Source organism: Pocillopora verrucosa, chromosome 8, assembly GCF_036669915.1.
Source record: "Pocillopora verrucosa isolate sample1 chromosome 8, ASM3666991v2, whole genome shotgun sequence".
In the NCBI taxonomy this organism is placed as follows: Eukaryota; Metazoa; Cnidaria; class Anthozoa; order Scleractinia; family Pocilloporidae; genus Pocillopora; species Pocillopora verrucosa.
This window is the reverse complement of record NC_089319.1, coordinates 5,780,578-5,799,605: the sequence shown is the minus strand read 5'-3', so window position 1 is coordinate 5,799,605 and position 19,028 is coordinate 5,780,578. Positions and strand designations below refer to the sequence as shown.

The 19,028-nt window shown below is 41.2% G+C and overlaps 1 protein-coding gene and 2 pseudogenes across 1 annotated transcript; 1 reads left to right on the top strand and 2 right to left on the bottom strand.

Annotated features, from left to right (window-relative positions):
- Positions 1-548: 548 nt before the first annotated feature.
- Positions 549-5,118, top strand: LOC131796649 (ATP-binding cassette sub-family C member 4-like; annotated as a pseudogene).
- Positions 5,119-5,681: 563 nt separating this feature from the next.
- On the bottom strand, positions 5,682-10,487 carry LOC131796657 (ATP-binding cassette sub-family C member 4-like; annotated as a pseudogene).
- Positions 10,488-10,876: 389 nt separating this feature from the next.
- Positions 10,877-12,409, bottom strand: LOC136282886 (probable multidrug resistance-associated protein lethal(2)03659). Its single transcript, XM_066170844.1, has 3 exons — positions 12,119-12,409; positions 11,390-11,452; positions 10,877-11,260 (listed from the first exon to the last, which is right to left on the bottom strand). The coding sequence occupies exons 1-3, from the start codon at positions 12,407-12,409 to the stop codon at positions 10,877-10,879; spliced, it is 738 nt and encodes a 245-aa protein (XP_066026941.1).
- Positions 12,410-19,028: the final 6,619 nt, after the last annotated feature.

The following is a 19,028-nucleotide window of genomic DNA, read 5'->3' as shown; positions in this document are numbered from 1 at the left end:
AATTATCTCCCGAACTCTGAATGGACTCCATTTCTCCTTCTCACGCAACCTTCTCTTTAAAGCCTTCAAGTTCATAGAAATACCATGGTATTTTTCTGAACAAAACATCGACGGCAGAATAACTCATTTCTCTCAAATTCTTTTCCACATTTTTGCCAGAACATCGCAATACACTTGGTACTGTTAAGTCCGTTAGCGTATTGACTCCAAGTCGACCTAATTCAACCTAATGCGACACTAGAGCACTTCAAACTCTATGGACAGACAGAGAGACTTTATCGAGCGAATGGAGGAATTGTGGGTTGTATGTGTAGCATACCACCAGTTAAACGGTAGGATCTGGGTACGAGATTATCATGACTATGATGGATAAACTATCGAATGACGTGTGTATCCCTGATACTCTATTTACAAAAGCGCTCTCTCGTTCCTCCTTTTTATAAATAGTATTAATGCAGTTGTTAAATCCGAACAGGGACCTGGATTTCTCAGTGAGAGACGTTAATATTAATTTTTTTTAATCGTTATTTGACTAGAGGTTTAGAATCATGGCATCGAATGGTTACAGGAAGAACTCCTCTACCAATGACTCTGCTGAGAAATTGGGTTTTGTTTCTCTCCTTCTATTCCAATGGATGAACGATGTCATGAAAACAGGCAATAAACGAGCCCTGGAGGAAGGCGATTTTGTACCACTCTCAAAAGAGAACACCTCACAGTCAGCCACAGAACTTCTGAACAAGAAATGGAAAGAAGAATTAACTAAATCCATTGGGAAGAAAAAAAGACCGAAGCTGTGGAAAAGTATTGTAAAGATGATTTCCCCCGGGGAAACTGCTGTTATTGCTTGCGGGAGTGTCTTGTTCGCAATCGGCTCCCTCCTTTCACCATTGCTCATTGGATATCTGATTTCTATGTTAATGGAACCTGAAAAACACGGGAATAACATCCTTCGTGGTTGCATGTTAGCAACTGCCACAGCTGTAAACGCTTTGGTCGGGAGCATCGGTATGCAACATTACAACTACGCGGGTGAATTATTGGGCATCAGACTGAGTACCGCAGTAAAAGGTCTCGTTTACCAAAAGGTAAGCACAAGTAGGTTAGCTTACTAGTCCCCAATCATCTAAAAAATATGGGCAGTGCTTAAGTGGAGAAGAAAAGAGAGACGGAACAGGAAAAGAGCACTCTTGTTTTCTGCCTTTCCATTGCCATTCACGCTCCAATCCTGTTCGTGTAACTCGCCCCTCGTGTTACTTGACTTGCGACGAGTCAAAGAAGGGCTGGTGAAAAGGGTGCAATCTTCCTTAATTGTCTCCAAACTTTTCTCTACGCCTTATGGTACACTACTATTGCTAACCCTGGCCTCTCGAAGTAGTGCGAGAAATGTTCAGTCAAAGATCTAAGTAAGTAATCTAAACTGCATTCTGTCTTTCCTCGGCAACATTATGAATCATCGGGTTGGTATTTTCGCAGCGGAAAAGAATAACCAGCTTTGTAAATATTTATTCCTCAGCTGTAGGTTCTCTAGATTTACACCTTTTAGCAAACCTGGATTATAAGATTTGAGTGAGCATCTCAGGGCTCCTCTAGCTACGCCTTTGTATTTGGAGGCCACTTTGACTCTAGTTTTGATTTTGTTTCATTCTCAGATCTTACTACTAAGCAAGAGCTCATTGTCAAAGTTTTCAGCAGGGCATGTGATCGACCTGATGTCAAATGATGTTCAGCGGATGGAGGCAGCACCTAGATGTATTTTAACAATGAACTCAGGCATACTCCAAATCGTGCCTGCAACGTTTATAATCGCTTATCTGATTGGCTGGCAGGCTCTTATGGGAGAGATATTTCTCTGTCTTCTTCTATCGTATTACGCAGAGATGTCTTCTGTCAATGCCGCTCTGCGTCTGCGTTCAGCAGCGGAATCTGATATGCGAATTTCTTCGACGAACCAAGTGATTTCTGGGATACGCGCTATCAAAGCGCATGCGTGGGAGAATGAATTCAGGGAGAAAATGAAACATACACGAAAGTAAGGGAAAATTAAAAACCTCTAACTCTTATTTGGTTAACTGCGCAAGAGTTTTGCACCGACTCCTTTGCGAGAACGAGGTGATAGTATCGGTTTATCAGGGCGATAACCCGTACGGAATTTTGGGGGAATACTCATCTAATAAAAGGAAAGTGTCACCATCTTTTGTAATGGGGAGGGCCAAAACAAGGTGAACGAATTAGCATTCACTTGAATATTCAAGTGAATGCTAAGTCGTTCACCTTGTATTGGCCCTCCCCATTACAAAAGATGGTGACACTTTCCTTTTATTTGATGAGGATGTCACCCATGTACCTCGTTTAGTACAATTGACAGATTCCTGACCAGCATATCCTTTCCCTTTGCAATGCAAGTTCGATGCTTTTTGTTGTGTGTAAACGAGAAATCAACATCTTCTGTTAGACTGTCCCAACCACAGCGGTACATTCTTCATTGCAAATTGCTTGTTGTAAAATGTCTTCAGTTTTCAGTAGGTCCTTGGGTGCAATAAACGTAAAGTATCTGACTAATCTGAGAATATGGAGTTTCTCATTTCTTTCAGTTTGTCCGAAAATGATAACAACAATGCTTTTTGTTTCTTGCAGACGAGAAATCAGCATCATTCGTGCGAAAAGTGCCATTCTCTCGGGTTTGGCTGCCTTGGAGTATACTTCAATACCAATCCTGCTGTCTGTGATTACTCTGCTGCTTACTGGTCAACCCCTAACACCAGTCAATGTATTTATGCTCTTAATGTATATTAACTTGCTAAAAGTTGGCATTTGCTTTACCATCGCCTATGGTGTAGTGGACACACGTGAATTATTTGCATCACTCGGAAGAATAGAAGATTTTCTTATTTCAGAGGATTTGTTTTCCATCTCTGAGGATCATTGTCTACAAGACAGACGAACAGTTGCAGAGAGAAAGTCGGATAAGTTACAAAACGATTCTACTATGAGCCAGTCGCATGTATCAGATGAAGATCCCCTTATTGATCAGTGGATTAACCCTTCTAAGCCAGGAACTTTAAGTGTGTCGCATTTAACATATAAAGAAATGGCGAGGAAAGATGAATTTGTTCTTCAAGATGTGGACTTCGTTGCTGCATTAGGAAGCTTGACAGTTGTCACCGGACCAGTAGGCAGCGGTAAATCAACTCTCCTCTAAGCAATCGCTGGCGAGATGTCAGACGTAAGCGGAACAATAAGCCGTCAGGGGACTTTTGTGTATGCACCGCAAATAGCCTGGGTGTTCTCTGGGACCTTAAGAGAAAATATTTTATTTGGAGAGTCGTACCATGAACCAAGATACACCAGAATAATCGAGGCATGCGCCCTCACGGAAGACTTTCAGCGGTTTCCGAACGGTGACCAAACCGTTGTTGGTGAGCGCGGTGCCGTTCTGAGTGGTGGTCAGCGTGCAAGAGTAAGCTTAGCACGCGCAGTGTACGTGGATGCAGACCTTTACTTGTTGGATGACCCTCTCAGCGCGGTGGACTTCTAAGTTGGTCGGCATATCTTTGAAAAGTGTATCATGGGTTTGCTTGGTGAGAAGACCCGCCTGTTAACTTCTCATCAAGAACAACATATGAAAGATGCAGACCGAGTGATTGTACTGCACAAAGGTCGCGTTCTGGGGAAGGGCGCGGTGTACGTGGATGCAGTGTACGTGGATGCAGACCTTTCCTTGTTGGATGACCCTCTCAGCGCGGTGGACTTCAAAGTTGGTCGGCATATCTTTGAAAAGTGTATCAAGGGCTTGCTTAGTGAGAAGACCCGCCTGTTAACTTCTCATCAAGAACAACACATGAAAATTGCAGATCAAGTGATTATACTGCAAAAGGGTTGCGTGCGAGGAAAGGGAACCTTTGCCAAGCTTAAAGGAGAACGCATTTTAAATGCCGTAATCGACCCACTTTACAAGAATGCACTGACAGGAAGTAATTCAAATGATAACAACAGGAAGGGGAATGAAGAGAAGCGCGACAACATGATGCCACTCACCTCTGATTGCAGTGATCTGAAAATATCTATTGAAAATCGAGCAATCGGAACGGTGTCAAGGAAGCTTTATTGGGATTACTTCAGAAGTGGTATCCACACCTGTTTGATCATTGGATTTATTTGCTTTTGTCTCATTACCCAAGGTGAGCCCTAAAGAATCATTTGAGTAACATAGACTGAACCGCTCCTCTCTGCAGTCATTTTTTGTCGTCAAGCAACATTCTCTCTCGGAAAGAGCGAACGAGCGACCAGTCAGAAACTCCAAACCAGTCGCTTTTTGTTTCGAAGGAGAACAGGAACCCGGAACTTACGGAAAAAGCGCGCAAAGGGTAATGGGATTTACATGTTAGTCCGGTTAGCCCGCCATTTACGCGGAATTTAACGCGTTCTAATAGCGACTTCTAAAGTTTTTGTCTCCTAATTTAGATTTTTAGGCAGATTATGAAGAAAGTAATTTAATTTCTCCATTATTCATCATATTTTTCGCTTTATTTAGCGTCGATTGTTGCCCCCGACGTGTGGCTGTCCTTTTTGACCGGGAAACTTCCGTCGGAACATAAAGACGAAACAAATGTAACTATCTATAGTGGTTTGGTCGCTGCTTCCTTTATATTAGGCATCATCAGGGCCTACATTTTCTTTCTGATTTGTTTAAGATGCTCCGAGCGTCTTCACGACAAAATGGTTGTGGCTCTTTTAAAAGCGCCAGTTTTTTTCTTCGATTCAAATCCTGTGGGTAGAATCCTGAATCGATTCTCTAAAGATGTAGGTTGCATGGATGAGTTATTACCGCGACAGTTTCTATCTACAATTCAGTGGGTATTGATTTTGCTCTCATCTGTTGTCGTTCCTTCTGCTACAAATCCTTGGCTTTTGTTTGTCATCGTTCCAGTGACGGCCATGACGCTTTACTTCGCAAGATTTTACTTGAAGAGTTCCAGAGAACTAAAAAGGTTGGAGTCAATATGTCGAAGCCCAGTTTTCTCTCACATATCAGAGACTCTTGACGGACTGGACACGATTCGAACAAGAGGCAGACAGAGAGACTTTATCGAAAAGTTTTACAGGTATGTTCTTTAGTGCATCTTTTAGGGTGAACCTAGGAGGCAAACATTTGGAGCTCGTGTTCGTGTGTAGTGCAGGGGTCGTACGTAGCATCTCGAATTTACTATCCCTCCTCCCCTTCCCCTCCTCCCCTTCCCTTCTTCCCCTCCTCCCCCTCCTGCCCCTCCTCCCCCTCCTGCCCCTCCTGCCCCTCCTCCCCTCCTCCTCTCCCCCTCCTCCCCCTCCTCCCCTCCTCCTCTCCCCCTCCTCCCCTGATAATACATCATCGACACATCGCGGAATGTGATGTTTCCTTCGCATGGCCAGTGTTCCGAGGGAAGTGTGTCCACTTGGTATCCAGGCTCAGAGTCAAGCTTGGTGTAGGTCATAACTCGTTCAACTGATGTCATAAAATTCTCGACATCTGATAATTTTGTGACAGCGAATTGAGTGTTGGCCACTGTTTGAATGAGGTAAGTAAGAGCAAGTCGGGCATGCGCAAAAGAGCTGCTGCAAAAGATGATTTGCCTGCCCCCGTGCGGCCTGCAACACCTATGTTTGAGCCTCCTTTGATGTCAAGATTTATGTTCCTCAGCGCTTTAGGTCCCCCCGGGTAATACATCATCGACACTTCGCGGAATGTTGTTTCCTTCGCGTGGCCAGTGTTCCGGGGGAAGTGTGTCTACTTTGTATCCAGGCTCAGAGTCAAGCTTGGTGTAGGTCATAACTCGTTCAACTGACGTCATAAAATTCTCGACGTCTGTTGATTTTCTGACAGTGTATTGCGTCATGGCCACTGTTTGAATGAGGTAAGCGAGAGAAAAACCAGCCGAAGCTAATTAGAAAAACAATCTGTAAATTAACTGTTCATTTCCTTCAAGACACGCAAAAAAAATTACCAAAACTCTTACAGCAAAAGTATGCACGACTCGATACGACACAGCACGACGCGGGTATCTGTTACCACGACAGTACTCGTGTGATATGATGAATTACTTTGGAAAACATTTTTTATAATCAAACTAGTTTCAATCGTTCCCATGAAGATAGTGATGAAATGGGCTACAACGACTTGTTTTTGTCTCCCAGCTATACACCAAAAGATACTTTTCACAGTCTTATCAGGTGGAATATCATAGCTTTTGGGTGTACATGAGCGTGAAATGGTGCAATTACTTTGGATAAAACTCTACATACCGGCGTCTTGAGATACTAAAACTGCCACTAAGACGACTAAGCCTATTAAAAGAGAAATGATTGCATCCAGACGAACACCGAACCATCTGCCACTCGCCGTTACCATGACAAAAGACTGGGTATGAGTGTCTTGGTAGCTGTCCATGGAGATAGAAAATAAATCAACGTAAGCCATCTCGAGGCCAAATATTTTTTCACTCAAATTCTATAAGCTTTGGGGGTGGGGGTAAGGAGACTGCCGCATTACTATCATGAACGACTGGGTATGAGTGTCTTTGTAGCTGTCCAACGGGAAAGAAAATACATCAACGTAAATCATCTCGAGTTCAAATGTCAAGTCTGCGCAGCAACTTTCTTGGGTGTTGCGTAGAGGGTGCCATCACCATGATGAAGGAAACAAATTTTAGATTTGGTATACAAAATGTAAATTAAAAAAGAAAAAACAACGGCAACGAAAAAAAGTTATCATGTAGAGGGGCTAATTTGAGGCTGGGACCGAATACCAAATTTTAGATCCACTGCCCCAATCAACAAAGCATTCCATCTCTACAATTTTCAAAGCGTTGGAAGAGGAAGGTGGGGGGGGGGGGGAGGGGAGGGGAGGTGGAAGGGTATGGTGGAGGGTGGAAGGATGGGGGAAGGGGCCAAAGGAGAGATTGCTTTTTACGGATGACGATTCAAGATGCCAAACACAAACCCTGCACTATGAGCGTTGAGCAGACCGATCCTGAATTGAGTTTGAGATCTTACCTTTCAAGCTCACTTGAAGAGTTGCTCGAACTTACTTGTAAAACTTGTGCATAAATCTCTCTGTCTGCCTCTTGTTCGACTCGTCTACAGTCCATCAAGAGTCTCTGATATATGAGAGAAGACTGGACTTCGACATATTGACTCCAACCTTTTTAAACTCGTGAATTGCGCGCATGCGCAAGAGCGAGTTATAGATACGATGTGGGGAATGGAATTCGCTCGCTCGCTCGCTCGCTCGATTGGTCGATTCCTGTAAACTTTTTTTAGATTTTAGGCTTTTGAGTGCATTTTATAGTTTTTGGCGAGCAATAAACAGACGAAATGGCGACCTTTTTTGCTAAGAATAGTGGTGGGGTGAAAAAGAAGCCAATAATAATCTTAAAAGAGTTTTTTTTTTTCGTTTTAGTTTCAACAAGCGGCGCCAGCGACTGGCAGGCATGCAAGGATTCACACTGAAATAACAGAACAACCTTCGTTTTTCATAAAATTGTAATTTACAATCCTTGAACTTGAAAACAATCCGAAGATTCATTGAAAATATCACTTACTGCGAAGCGCTCGGAGTTTACAGATGTTCAAAAGCTTTTTCTGTTATAGCGTGAGATTGAGGACAAAATTAATCATTACGTTTCGTCGCGTGTGTTTTTCCTGTGTGAAGCAACAAAAGATGCCGGCGACTGACGAAATAACAAGTTAACACGAAAATCAGATAACACCTAAACAAACAATTTTAGCTACCGATTTCAGTGAATTTTTAAAGAAAAATTTTCTTTTAAGTTTTTAAGACAATTTGAAGATTCAACATACATACAACGTACTAAAATGCGAAAGTTACACACCACGAAATTGATAACTAGGCCTGAAATGAAATTCTATCTTGTTATTGATTATACGTTGCCTAGCACGTGACTTAAATCTACCCAGGCGGAGATCCAAAATGACGGTGGCAGGCTTGGCTTAATTATATCACTCAAAACTCGTTCCCGTTTGTCTCATTTGATAAAGAGGGAATCGTTAATGTTTTCATTAAGACAGTATTGCCTTGATTTTCTAATATTTACAACGAAAGACAGTAAATTTCACTTTTCACCCACATTTACTTCCAACCTTTTCTTTTGAACCAGAAACAAAAATGATAGACGTTTAAAACACATGACATCATCCACCTTGTCAAATGTAATAGCATGATCATTTCAATTGTAATGCCTTCTTATCCCAACGTTACTTTGTTTCTTTGCTACATTAGCGAACACTGAACTACTGCTCGTACTCTAGATATGACAATCAACCACAAAATTCCCTAAACCAGATAACATTAAACATAATCTAAAAAATCATGTGTCAATTCACGAGTTTGCTCACAGAGCACTTTGATTAGTTCTCTGGAACTCTTCAAGTAAAATCTTACAAAGTAAAGAGTCATGGCCGTCACCGGAACGGTGACAAACAAAACCCAAGGATTTGTAGCAGAAGGAACGATAACTGATGAGAGCAACAGCAATACCAACTGAATTGTAGATAGAAACTGTAATAGTAATAACTCATCCATGCTACCCACATCTTTAGAAAATCGGTTCAGGATTCTACCCACGGGATTTGAATCGAAAAAAAGAACCGGCGCTTTTAAAAGAGCCATAACCATTTTGTCATGAAGCCGCTCAGAACTTCTTAGACAAACCAAAAAGAAAATGTAGGCCCTGATGATGCTTAACATGAGGGAGGCAGCGACCAAACCACCGTAGATAGTTAGATTTGTCTTGTGTTTCTGTTCTGATGGAAGTTTCCCGGTCAAAAAGGACAGCCACACGTCAGGGCCAACTATCAATGCTGAAAAAGGGCGAAAAAAATGGTGAATAATAAAAATACACAAAAGTGAGATAATTTCCTTCATAATCTGCGTAACAGTCTAAATCAGATGAAATAAACAATTTAAAACTCAGGATTAAAAGGTGTCAACCTCTCTCATAAATGGCGGATTGGTTGTTAGTCTCAACATGAATTTTCCGTCACCCTTTGCACGCCTTTTTCCTTGCTTGCTTGCTTGCTCGTTCGCCCCGAGAGAAAATGTTGCTCGACAGCACCGAAAAATGGCTGAGTTTTTGCCACTTTTATAATTCTTTAGTGCTCACCTTGAGAAATGAGACACAAGCAAATCATTCCAATGATGAAAAAGGAGTGAATACCACTTCTGAAGTAGTCCCAATAAAGCTTACTTGACACCGTTCCGATTGCCTTCAACAGATATTTCCAGTTCATTGTCTTTATTTCTAAGTGGCTTCAAATCTCCGCGTCTCTCTTCATCCTCCGTTGTGGTGACCATGTTATTGGACTTGTTCACTGTCAAAGCATTCTTGTAAAGTGGGTCGATGGTGCTATTTAAGATGCCTTTTCTCTGAAGCTTAGCGAAGGTTCCCATCCCCAGAACGCGACCTTTGTGCAGTACAATCACTAGGTCTGCATCTTGCATGTGTTGTTCTTGATGAGAATTTAACAGGCGGGTCTTCTCACCAAGCAAGCCCTTGATACACTTTTCAAAGATATGCCGACCAACTTTGAAGTCCACCGCGCTGAGAGGGTCATCCAACAAGTAAAGGTCTGCATCCACGTACACTGCGTGTGCTAAGCTTACTCTTGCACGCGGACCACCACTCAGAACGGCACCGCGCTCACCAACAACGGTTTGGTCACCGTTCGGAAACCGCTGAAAGTCTTCCGTAAGGGCGCATGCCTCGATTATTCTGGTATATCTTGGTTCATCGTACGACTCTCCAAATAAAATATTTTCTCTTAATGTTCCAGAGAACACCCAGGCTATTTGCGGTACATACACAAAAGTTCCTTGACGGCTTATTGTTCCGCTTACGTCTGACATCTCGCCAGCGATCGCTGAGAGGAGAGTGGATTTACCGCTGCCTACTGGTCCGGTGACAACTGTCAAGCTTCCTAATACAGCAACGAAGTCCACATCTTGAAGAATAAATTCATCTTTTCTCACCATTTCTTTATATGTTAAATGCAAAACACTTAACGTTCCTGGCTTATAAGTGTTTATCCACTGATCAGTGAGGGGGATCTTCATCTGATACCTGCGACTCGCTTATAGATGTAAAATCGTTTTGTAAGTTGCCAGACTTTCTCTCTAGAACTGTTTCTCTGTCTTGTGGATAATGATCCTCAGAGATGGAAAATAAATCCTCTGAAATAAGAAAGTCTTCTATTCTTTGGAGTGATGCAAATGATTTCCGTTTCTCCACCACACCATACGCAACGTCAAGGCAAATATTAAGTTTCAGCAGGTAAATAAATATTAAGAGCATAAAAACATTGACTGGTGTTAGGGGTTGACCAGTAAGCATCAGAGTAATAACAGACAGCAGGATTGGTATTGAAGTATACTCCAAGGCAGCCAAACCTGAGAGAATGGCGCTTTTCTTACGAATAATGCTTATTTCTCGTCTGAAAGAAACCAAAAGATTTGTTGTTATTATTTTTGAACGAACTCAAGGTACTGATGAGAAACTCTGCACTCTGCACTGGTTGTTCAGATACCTATCGTTTATTACACCCCAAAACTCTCTGAAAACTGAACACATTATACAATAAGAAAAGTGCAATAAACAGTACATCGCCATGGTCACAAACGATTCCTTGATATGACCTCAAACCTTCCTCACAGCCACCCTCTCCACCCATAAATGTTAATTTTGCGAATTAAAAACTCTTACAGTGTTCTCCCGAATCTTCCATGAGTTATCACGCTAGTAAATCAATACTATCACTTCGTTCACACAAAGGTGTCGGTGTTGTGTGGTTTTCTGAAAAAACAAAATGGGTTTTTAAATTTCCCTTACTTTCGTGTGTGTTTTATTTTTTCTCTGAATTCATCCTCCCACGCACGTGCTTTGATAGCACGTATTCCAGAAACCACTTGATTGGTCAAAGAAATTCGCCGATCAGATTCCGCCGCTGAACGCAGACACAGTGCGGCATTGACAGAAGACATCTCTGCGTAATACGGTAGAAAAAGACAGAAAAATATCTTTCCCATAGGAGCCTGCCAGCCAATCAGATACGCGATTATAAACGTTGCAGGCACGATTAGAAATATGGCTGAATTCAATGGTAAAATCCATCTAGGTGCTGTTTCCATCCGCTGAATATCATTTGACAGCAGGTCGATCACACGCCCCGCTGAAAACTTTGACAATGAGCTCTTGCTAAGCAGCAAGATCTGAGAATGAAACAATATCAATACTAGAACTGACTTCTTGAAAAGGAAAACCCGTGTTTAGTACAGAAAGTAATCAGAATCATTACCTACCATTCGCCAAAGTAAAGGTGGCTAGTGGTGGATATTTACCGAGTTGCAAAGCGGCGAGATGAATACCCACAGGTAGCCACCGAGTAATTGCTTTAGTATGTTCTAAAACAGTCAGAGAAAAAGACACAAAAAGGTGATTTTAACTCATTTTTTCCTGCAACGTTTACAGTATTTTCGGGCAAAAATTCCGCGCAAGAATCTCGGGGGTAAATAGCAAGGGATATTTGGAGTTTGAGTAGCCAATCAGAGCGCCTTCAACGTTATCCACTGTTTTAGTATACACTATACCCAAGATCGAGGCGTAACCAGCGGAGTCTTAAGGTGCCAAGACAAATCTTATTATTCAGGTTTGCGAAAGCGTATGAATTCATAGAAGCTTCGGTTTGGGTATAATCATTTCAGATGCTGGTAACTCCTTTTCGCCGTGTAATACCAGCCTGCGAATACACAGTGTTGCCGAGAAAAGACGGAATGTAGTCCTAGATTACCTACTCAGACACTAGGTTAAAAACGGTCTCTGACTACTCCATAATCTTGGGCCTATAGCAAAAGTGTATTGAAAAGCAAAGGAAAAAGTGTCGAGAGAATTAACGAAGATTGCGCCCATTCCCCCTACCTAACCCAACCCTACCCTGACTCGTTTCCAATATTCTTCAAAGCGACAGTGTCGGCAACTAACAAGGGCAAGTGCAGCGGGATGGGAAAAGTATACGGCGCGCAGATTATGGAGAAGAATGAGGACGAGTTAGTTACTTTTCTTGTGCTCACCTTTCTGTAAACGAGACCTTTCACTGCGTTACTCAGTCTGATGCCCATTATTTCAGCCGCGTAACATGTATGTTGCACGCCGAGGGTCCCGACCAAAGTGGTTACAGCCATGGCAGTTGCTAACACGCAACCATGAAGGATGTTGTTCTGATGTGTTTCAGGTGACATTAACATAAAAATCAGATGTCCAATGAGCAATGGTGAAAGGAGGGAGCCGATTGCGAACAAGACATCACAGCAAACCAACTTTTTCGGCAGAGTCATTGGTGGAGGAGATCTTCCTGTAACCATTTGGTGCCATGATTCTAAACCTTTAGTCGAAGAACAATAAAACCTGATCAATATCATCATCTCTCACTTATAAATCCAAGTCACGCTTCACATTTTTCTACATCAAATTTGAAAACGTAGGCATGCGTAGCATGAAAGAGAATTTTTTTGGGTTGGGTGAGTCGAGATGGAAGAGTTTGTGTACATAATGTTTTCACTTTTGTCACCGAAAAAAGCATAAATTTCAAAAAACGAAAATATCGCACAAAGACAGAAAGACAACCTAATTTATCTCAACTGACGGAGATATTATGTAATCTACTGTCTCTACTGTCGAAATACTTCTAAGTTAAAGTGAAATCCATCGGTGCCACGCTTACTTTTGTCTCCTTCGCAGCCGTTGTTTGGCCTCGTCACACGACGCCCTCTATTTCCAGTTTGAGAAAGAGTGAGTTGCGTGACGAGACCAAATAACGGTTGCAAAAGAGACTACGCTTAATGTCATTCCTCCAACAGAGAGAAAATCAAAGTCATTCGTCTACAGTTAGTTACCTCAAAAATATAATTCCGCGTAATTTTTACTACGAAAAGCAAACCGGACACTCTGTTCTAACAGACCCTAACTAACGATATATTGTGATCTCGTATAAGTAAAGATACATTGAGGAAGAGAAAAGGATAATATCTCAAAGAGGGGTCCTTGATTGGTTGTTGTCTATTTGGACTTTGCCATCTGAATGCGTGAGAAAAGGCAGATTGTTTTACAAGGAATTAACACGCAATTGGGTTAAGTCCTAGGTAGCTTGAAGCGACTTTAATTCGTAGAAAAAGTCAAATGCGAGAGAATTGCTTGCAAAACTCGATATCAGTAGCATTTACTTCCATGTGAATTTTTTCCAGTGGTGTTGGACAATGCAGTTAAAATACGTAATAAAATACAGGTTGTTTACAAGAACATGACACGTGATAGAGCGAAGTGCAAAGTGGCAAAATGGAATTTGATTGGTGAAATACAATTCAAGCACGTGAAAAATTGCCTGATGTTCATGTAGTGCAATGATTGGGTATGTTCTGATTGGACTTTAGACGTTGTTTTCTTGGTACGTGATAGAATGGAAGTTGTTTGGCGTGTGCGTTGAGAGTAAAGAAGCGGAAAAAACACGTTTTAACTTAAAAATTTAAATGCGTACCTTTCATATCCTAATAAATCTCGGATCAATATCAGTATCTGGGCAACTGCCCACCTACCCCTCCCCTTACCCAACATTAACCTTAACTTGTTGTCAATTGACTGTTGTTGAGTTAGGGGAGGGGTAGGTGGGCAGTTGCCCAGATACTGATATTGATCCTAAATCTCAACCTTAACCGGCTAGACTCTCGCGAAGGCCACCAACCATTACACTTATCAAATGAGCCAAAATTTCTGGTAAATGTCATTCTTTGTGCTTAGCCCCGTGATCCATATGGCGTAACATACCGTTCAAAATTCAGTCAGGGTATTTTCCCTATCGAAAAATTAATTTTCGTGTCGGAAATCAATTAACAGGGTCCGTTATTGTTGGCCTCTTTCAGACCTCCTCATTGTCTGCTATTTTCCGTGTCTGATATTATTTACGCCATAGATCCACGACATAATTTACAAGAAAACAATACCCAAACACTGTGATTGGTACAACATATCCAAATGCTATGATATGATTGGTGCGAGATACATACCCTAACGCGACGATCTGATTAGTGCGAGCAACATCACTGATACTAATCTGTCCACTAATATGGAGTTATTTTTTTAAATAAAAAGAAATAACTCAAAAAATGATAAACGAAATAGCACTTTTAATATAAATAGAGTGTGAGAGATTGGGATAAACTCCTTCCTTATATAAGAATCAGATTTTTTTGTCCCACTCTCGTTTCACATCTCGTGATAAAATCTTCTTTTATTTCACTACTGAACCTTCGACATTGTCATTCCCAGCGATATACAGGATGCTTGCCACAAATAAACCTAATAATGGCCAAACTCTCTATCGAGTTCATTGTACAGCATCAAAGCGGATAATTTATTATTCTAATGTTGTTATAAACCCCTGTCAGCACTTTTCAATATTCCACAATCGAGCTAATTATGCCATTTATGTCTCCTCCGCGGCCGTTCTTTGATCGACCCTTCGTGATGCCATGCAAGTGGAGGGGGGGGAATGGGGGGAAGAGAGGTGGTCCACACTCCACAGTCCCCCACTTCCTGTACCACGTTCACTCAGCTCCAGTACTATTGTGGCACTGTGCCTCCCGACTCTCGCCCTTCATGGTATTACTCCCGTCTTCAGGTTAATAAAATGAATCAGAAATTGGGCTTTATGGCAAGCTGTGCCAACGTAAAATTCTGGACCATGAAAACTGAAAGAGCGATTTATTAAGTTCTTCTTATGTTGAAGTCTACAGTGCTTGCAAATGAAGCCTCTTTTATCACTACAGGGCCATGTAGGTTCCAAGTCTTAAAATAATGCAGCAATTGCATGTCACGTTTGGAAAATCACGCAATGTTGCGTGATGCTGCGACCGATGTTTTTAATGTACAGTATGCTCTGGTAGAGAAATATGGCTTGGCCGCAATCGAGGGAATTTTTTTCGTGGAAAAGTGATTTTTAGGTTATTGTTCACATGAAGGACAAATCCATTCATCGGGCTCTTCATCTGTTTTTGCACAACATATAAAGGAAGAAAGTCGCGGATTGATTTTGCTTGCTAATTTCTAACAACTCCACTAGACCTAAAAAGGGAAAAAAAAACAAAACAAACCAAAAAAACGTCTTACCAGTCAAACCAGTGGCAGTAGCTCTCGCACTGAATCGTGTCGAAGTACCTTGACTGTTTTCAGTGATGGAACAAGAAAGAATACAATGATTTTATAAAACTTGTTCTAAAATTAATGAAGGCTGTTCATCACATGACGCTGTATTAGAACGAGTAAATCTCGTTTACTATTGTATCACTCTACTGTTTCAGACAAGGTATTTATACCACTTAAATTTAAGAAAGAATGATTAGAACATAAACCACATTTTCTGTAAAGTACACGAGCCATCCTAACTTAATTGGCCAACTGCTTTCCTGGAATCATCTGTAAAAAACCGCTTCAATTTTTCAAATTTAAAAATTTTTAGCTAAAATCGTGGCCCCAAAAATATTTCTCACCTTGCCTAAAAATTTTTAAAAGAAATTTTCAAAATTTTCACAACTTTACCTATTCCTGCTCGTAGGTCCAGCCAAGCCCATATGGTCATTGGCCGGCCCCACTGGCCCCCGGAATAGCCGCTCACAATAGCTTATAAATGTAGGCGTTTAATCGTAAATTGTAAAACTCCCTGAAGAAGTTTACGACAGTCAGACGAAACGCGTCAGAGAATAAATAAGTTTTACAATTGCTGTTCGCACAGCGCTGCTCACTAGTCTAGTTTTAAATTTTTAAAAAAATTGTTTAAAAATTAAGTGCCACTCTCGCTAAGAGCGGTCCTCTTGACTTCCCGTCGGAAAAAGGTTTTCTTTTATTTTTTGCCCATGAAAAGGGTTTAGGACACATGTTTCAAAAATAGTTTAGTTGTTCTCCAATTCTCTTTTTTTGCTTCGCCATAAGCCAAAAATCATTTTTGGCCAGACCACCCCTGCGGACAGTGTTCGAAAGTGTCAATTTCAAAGATTTTGTCTAGCGCGCAGCGACTGCAACAATGTAGCTCACGGAATTCTATCTTGCTACATGTTACAAGGTGTATTCAGTTAGTTCACAGACAAAATATGGAAACTTCAGCTGAAATATTTTTCATACCAGCGTGATCAGAGGAGACCCTGCTCTTCGACCTTAATTTGCATATCAAAAATTCACTACTTTGTACGAAAGAATTCTCAAAATGCAGGCGTTAATCGGGCCGAAAAAAGCATATCAGTGCATAGTTTATACACCAATGAGGTCACGGATTACCTCAAATCCGCGGGTATATCTCTAGCTTCCATCCACCAACTTCTTAAAAACAACGCAAATCCATGTGTTTGCTCAATTGCGCTCGTGTCAAAGATCATTTGCATGATTCTTGGCATTGACAAAGATCTCCTTTTGACAGTTCAGACTTCGTTCGTTTATCTTCTGAATGGAGATTAGATGCCGAGTTGTCCTAAAACGTTGTTTAAACGTTATCGGTCGTAACGCTTGCGCGCTTGCGTGACTTACAAAGTAGACAAAGGTGATAGGAAGGCCTTCTCGATAATTTACGTTACGGAACCCGATGAACTAACCCTCCTTTCCGCAGATTTGTTTCCATCACTAACGATGTTACGCTCTTATGGACCACAACGGTTTTGAGCGACAAACTCGATATTTCCCTGCGACTATCAAAATCAACTGGACAAACCCAGCTTGATATGTTGCGTGACGTGATTGTGCAAATTTTTCCCCTTGCCATATGGCCTGTTTCGCGGGTTCTTCAAATTGAAACCAAAATTAGTTAGTGTAACAAATTAGAATCGAAAGTTATTAAAATGGACTGAATTAAATTTTAATGATAATTTTAACTTTTAAAAAAGGTTTACTTGATTCATGGAAAGCAAAGATTGGAGTGGCTTTGGATATTTAAGCCCTGATTTCTCTCCTGGGATGACGTATCGAGTTATTTGAAGTACTACCAGCTATCCAGCGAAATCCTCGATTACAAGTTAATTTTGTTTCATTCCGGTCAGTTTGACCACGATATGGAAAAATATATAACAGTTATTGGTATGTTCTAAACATCTGAACAATTTAAAAACATTAGAAATGCGGTGGAGGTACTTGTTAACAGCCACAGCATAAGGGAAAATGTGAGGCAGTAAAAGAAAGTCAGACTGACTGGATTGCAGTTTCGGAATTTAAGTTGTACTCGTATAACATGAGTAATATATTTGCAATTTCTCGAGAGTGAAGGCTATTATCTAACTAAAAATTGGTTCGTAAGTGGCTATCTGGGCTATCTGCAATAGCAGACAAAACCAGAATTCTCTTGACAAAATCAAAGGACAAATCGTGTCATGACGAATTTTTGTCTCGATTTTTACATCCGCTTAAAACTTCAAAACTGTCAAATTTCGTCAGAGCTTGATCTGCTCATGAGACCAGCTGGCATAGTTTACCAATGGACTCAAACTCCAGTTTCAGGATTCATCGGACGTCGTTTCAAAGTTTTAAAATCCACTAGTTTCGCGACAAAAAAAGTTAATGCCTTCCAGGTAAATTTTAGTGAGTTCAATAACAAGCTGGTGGCAGCTTTTACGACAAATGGCGTTGAAAACTCAGTCTCCTTTCTCTGCCTCACATTCTTCTTTTTGCTCTGGATGCTAAAAAAATACTTTTACTACATTTCCAGTGTCCCTTAAGGTGTTCTGGTGTTTAGAACATACCACTAACTGTTTTATTTTTTCCAAATCAGGGCTGAAGTACCCAAAGCCACTCCAATCTTTGCTTTCCGTGAATCAAGTAAACATTTAAACGATAAAATTCTCATCAAAATGTAAAATTCTTCAGTCCATTTGAATAACTTTCGATTCCAATTCGTTACATTAACTAATTTTGGTTCCAACTCGTAGCACCTGCGAAACAGGTCGTATGACAAAGAGAAAAGTTTGAACAATCACGTCACGCAATACATCAAGCTGGGTTTGTCCAGTTGATTTTGATGGTCGCAGGGAAATGTCGAGTTTGTCGCTCAAAACCGTTGTGGTCCATAAGAACGTAATATCATTAATGACGGAAACAAATTTGCAGAAAGAGGGTTAGTTCATCGGGTTCCGTATACTAAATCTCGGGAGAAACTGCAAGAATTGTTTCGGAGTGTATGCGTGTTGTTTTGTAAGTATAAACACTGCAACCTATTTTAACTTGTTTTTGTGTCCTTTTAAGCAACGCGATATGTCTGTTATGACCAGAGTGCCAAATTTTATTCTTTAATTTTGATCTTCTCCACACTGCATAGTTCATGACCTGATATTTCAACGTAAATTATCGGGAATGTGATGATGTGATGATGGCGGTAGGTCATGCGTTCAGGCGCTCTCGCAGTTTTCAGCTATTTCTTTCCCTTATCTTTACTGGGGAAGTTGTTTTTGCTCTCGCGAGACCGCATACATCTGATAATCATGATTTTACACGGTTTCCTCTTCATGGACCGTCGATTGGATTGTTTGACCGAGCTGTCGCCTACAACCAAACACGATGCGGCCGCCATTACACACCGACTATCAGTCGCAAAGGGTTTTCATCCTCGAGAGTTGCCTACTATCCAAACTCCGTCTCAAGCTTCCAAACATCATTTCTAATGAGAAGTGGTGATATTAATCCAAACCCTGGCCCAGTTAACTCCAGCGCTGCAAACCCGGAGCCACGACAAGATGGATTTAACCTCCGCGGGCTTCACACATTTTATGCAAACGCTCGCAGTATCGTCAACAAACTCGACCTACTTGAGTTGGAAATGTCTCAGAGGAACTACGATTTAATTGTACTAACTGAGACGCATTTGGACCATTCCATTCTCGACTCCGAAATTTTCCCTTCACACTACACTGTCTTCAGGAAAGATCGTACGACCAATGGCCGTCATGGCGGTGGTGTGTT

Excerpts from the sequence above, each read along its gene's own strand:
- LOC136282886 (XM_066170844.1), bottom strand. The coding sequence starts at position 12,409 with ATGGTTACAGGAAGATCTCCTCCACCAATGACTCTGCCGAAAAAGTTG. Across the intron at positions 11,453-12,118 it reads AAGGTCTCGTTTACAGAAAG|AACATACTAAAGCAATTACT; the intron begins GTGAGCACAAGA and ends TGACTGTTTTAG. Across the intron at positions 11,261-11,389 it reads TCTCGCCGCTTTGCAACTCG|ATCTTGCTGCTTAGCAAGAG; the intron begins GTAAATATCCAC and ends TTTCATTCTCAG.